At 35.7% G+C, this 3,665-nt stretch overlaps 1 protein-coding gene across 1 annotated transcript; it reads left to right on the forward strand.

Moving 5' to 3' along the window:
• Positions 1-1,390: 1,390 nt before the first annotated feature.
• Positions 1,391-2,338, forward strand: LOC112020743 (uncharacterized). The gene has a single exon (XM_024053301.1). It carries the CDS (start codon positions 1,391-1,393, stop codon positions 2,336-2,338), a length of 948 nt encoding a protein of 315 aa, XP_023909069.1.
• Positions 2,339-3,665: the final 1,327 nt, after the last annotated feature.

Consider the following 3,665-nt stretch of genomic DNA (forward strand, 5'->3'; position numbering starts at 1 on the left):
TTTACATTAGCTTGGATTTTCCCAATCCACCAATCCAATAAACTTCTAAAACGGCCAAACGAGTCAGCTTCAGCCCAAAGAGGCTTTGAGAAGTGTTATAGCTTTTAAGCATCTAGAGGAGGAAGGTGAATTCATTGGATGCATTAGGCTGTATGATTATCAAAGAGTTGCTCCTGTTTTTCCCTATTCCATTGCCTAACATTCTGTGAATAAAGATCAACAACCCAATTAACATCATAAGGTCATGAGACAAAGAAAGTATTTTACATGCTAAGTGTATAAGACTTATGTGAGACTGATATGTGAATTTTATGTTGAGTGTATATAAAATTTTTGCCTTGAAACATTAAATATTAGATGGAATTAATAAGACACTTCTTTTTAAGAAAAATTAATCAGACATTTGACGAGTTTCTCATAAGTTTTAAGAGCAATTTAAGGTCTAGAAAATTGGCTTGCCCCTTCACCAACTTAAAAGCAAATCATATTTTCCCCGAAACCTATATATTAATAAAGCATACAATATTAAATAAGGGCAAACCCCAACCATCGAATATAGTAATTGAATTGTGTGTTGTAGGTTCGTTATNAATATGTAAACTAAGATTCATAATTCATATATGAGATAGCATAAATAAAAACAAAAATATGAGAAGTATTGCACATCATATCATTGTTCCACCCATAATCAAGTGAAAAATCTCAATATTCTCAACCAAAAAAAAAAAAAAAAAGTGAAAATCTCAAAGTCACTCTATACCACCCTTAAAAAAAAAAAAAAAAAAAAAAAAAAAAAAAAAAACCTATTTTTGTTTCACGTAGAATACCCAAGAAATTTTAGGTATTTGTTTGTGTCTATCATTAAACACACATGTTAATTAGAATTAGAATTCTAATAGAACTCAAAACACATTTCTGTAGAGATAAACAGAGGATTGAGGAATGTTTTTTTTTTTTTTTTTTTTTTAAAGAATTATCTCAATTAATTTAGGAGTTAGCACTCTCTTTTTTCGGCTTAATGATAGGGTAGAGCTTTTTTATGGTTGTTGAAATTTTAACACCAAATTGAAAAGCAAAAGAAATTTGGTGTTTAAAACTTTTGATGAAGACAAAATTGCTGCATGTACGGATGCACCACTTCAGTGTAAACCATTTTCAAGGAAAACAAAGAATTCGAATAGCCATTTGCTTCGAAATTCGAAAAGAACTCTAATCCATTCGAAATTCCACAGAGTATTCTGTTTTTCCCCATCTCTATCTCTCCCTATATTTTAGCATATTTTCCCAAATCCCCATATTCTTGAATTCCCACTTTTCTTTGTTGCACTGTTTCATTCTCTTTCTCTCCCTTTCTTTCTCTCCAAACCCTCAAACACTACAGTTTTTAGACATGATGAACGAAGAAGACAAGAACCAAGAAATCGACAGGAAGAGAAAGCATATAAACACCACCACCAACAACAACAATCAAGATTTCACATTCACAAACACATACCATCAAGAATTTGAAGATGAGCTTGAACTTACGCTTTCTTTACCTAGGCAAAAATCTTCATTACTATCTCCATCACCATCATCATCACCACCATCACCACCACCACCATCATCTCCATCACAACTATCAATGCAAGCCCTTTTAGCCCAAAACCCATCTCAACTTCCTCTTCAACTCCCTCCTTCACACCCTCTTTACATGCCTTTCATGTCGCCGCTACCGTCACCACCAAATCGCGAGTCTTTGACATCAACAACCCCGATGGTGTACCGTCAAGAGAGTACTCTTGCCTCTGTCCCGTCCCGCCCTTCACGTGCTCGTCGTAACCCGACACAGGCCCCACGTGATGGGAAGAGTGACACCGTGCCGGCCCCCTTCCCGTGGGCCACAACGCACCGTGCCACAGTTCACACTATCGATTACTTGCTGTCCAAGGAAATAGTTTCCATCACTGGTGAAGTGCAATGCAAGCGTTGTGAGCATCAGTATGAGATGGAGTTTGATCTCAAAGAAAAGTTCATTGAAATTGGAAGCTTTATAGCCGATCACAAAAACACGATGCGTGATAGGGCCCCAAGTGTTTGGATGAATCCAGTTCTTCCAACTTGCAAGTTCTGTAATCAAGAAAATAGTGTGAAGCCGCTTATTGCTGATAAGAAGAAGGAAATCAATTGGCTTTTTTTGCTTCTGGGACAAATCCTTGGTTGCTGCACGCTTGAGCAGTTGAAGTATTTCTGCAAACACACCAGGAATCATCGAACCGGCGCCAAGGATCGAGTTCTTTATCTCGCATATCTTGGATTGTGTAAACAACTTGACCCAGATGGCCCTTTTGATCGATAAGAATTTCAGTATGTATACTGGGGGCTAGGCTGCAATCTCTCTTTTCTTTTCTTTTTTTCTTTTTTTTTTAATCAATGTTTTTTGGATTTTCTGGGCTACCCTTTTTCTTTTTTTGGACCTTGATTCGATTTTCTTTAGGATTTGTGCAAGAAATTTGGCAATTGTAATCTTCTGTATTGAATGATTCAATTGCCATGCAGTTGCCATGTCTAATTCAATAGCCATGCAGTTTGTTTCTGTTATACTATAATGCTAATAATATTATTTTGTTTCTTTGAATTTTACTGAGTGTATTGGATTTGGCTCAATCATTTATAGTCAAAGCATGACTATGAGATATAAATATGCCATCATGCATGATCTGTATGTGCTGAGGATCTCCTGGAATTTAATAGGCTAAAACTTCCCATATGTATCTACTTTTTACTGCTTTTAAGGTATTTAGAGAAATGGGTTGTAGAACGAGTCAATGAGATTTCTTCCACGATTTTAATGGTTTCTTGTATACATATGCTTTGGAAAAGTTTGGCTTCGCCATATATACCCAAATCACATGAAGGTCAGGTGTATGTGAAATATATCATATGCCAAATTTTTTGCCAAAGTTGGTATTATGAATTAGTTATTGGTGCAAAACTTGATTCTAACAAATATATCAAAGGAGTTTGAGATTTATGCCTTGAAAGCAGACTTGTAGGAAGAGAAATGTCTGACCACAGAAAAGCTAGCTGTCTTGGTGCAAAGTGTCAATTCGTGGTTTGTTGCTGGTAGTACTGGATGTTGTTCTCTCTCGCTCTTCAGTCTTACTCAATGCAAACCTATGTGAAATCTTCTTTTAGTTGAAGAGTGTGATAAACAAGTCCAGAATTCCCCAACTCCGATGACAAACCTGTATCAGATGGATCGTGCATCTTAAGGATGATCTGATGTCTTCTTTGAAGGCAGTGTGCAAGTTTCCTATCAAGTATCAAGATAACAATACCGACTCAAAAACCTTTGAGCCATTAAGAATATATTCAACTATTGATTATTTTTTCATGCATTGAGTTTAGCAGTTCGAAAACATAGTAACTATCTGTAACTTGGTGGCCTTTAGGAAACGAATATTGAACTTGGACAGTAACACACAGCAAGCCTCTTCTGTGTGTTGAAGCAGTCATTTTTTTTTTTTTTTTGGTTGAGAATATTGAGATTTTTCACTTGATTATGGGTGGAACAATGATATGATGTGCAATACTTCTCATATTTTTGTTTTTATTTATGCTATCTCATATATGAATTATGAATCTTAGTTTACATATTTTCTTGGCCATGAAATCCTTTCGGA

This window comes from Quercus suber, unplaced genomic scaffold (assembly GCF_002906115.3).
Source record: "Quercus suber isolate HL8 unplaced genomic scaffold, Cork oak 2.0 scaffold_116, whole genome shotgun sequence".
In the NCBI taxonomy this organism is placed as follows: domain Eukaryota; kingdom Viridiplantae; phylum Streptophyta; class Magnoliopsida; order Fagales; family Fagaceae; genus Quercus; species Quercus suber.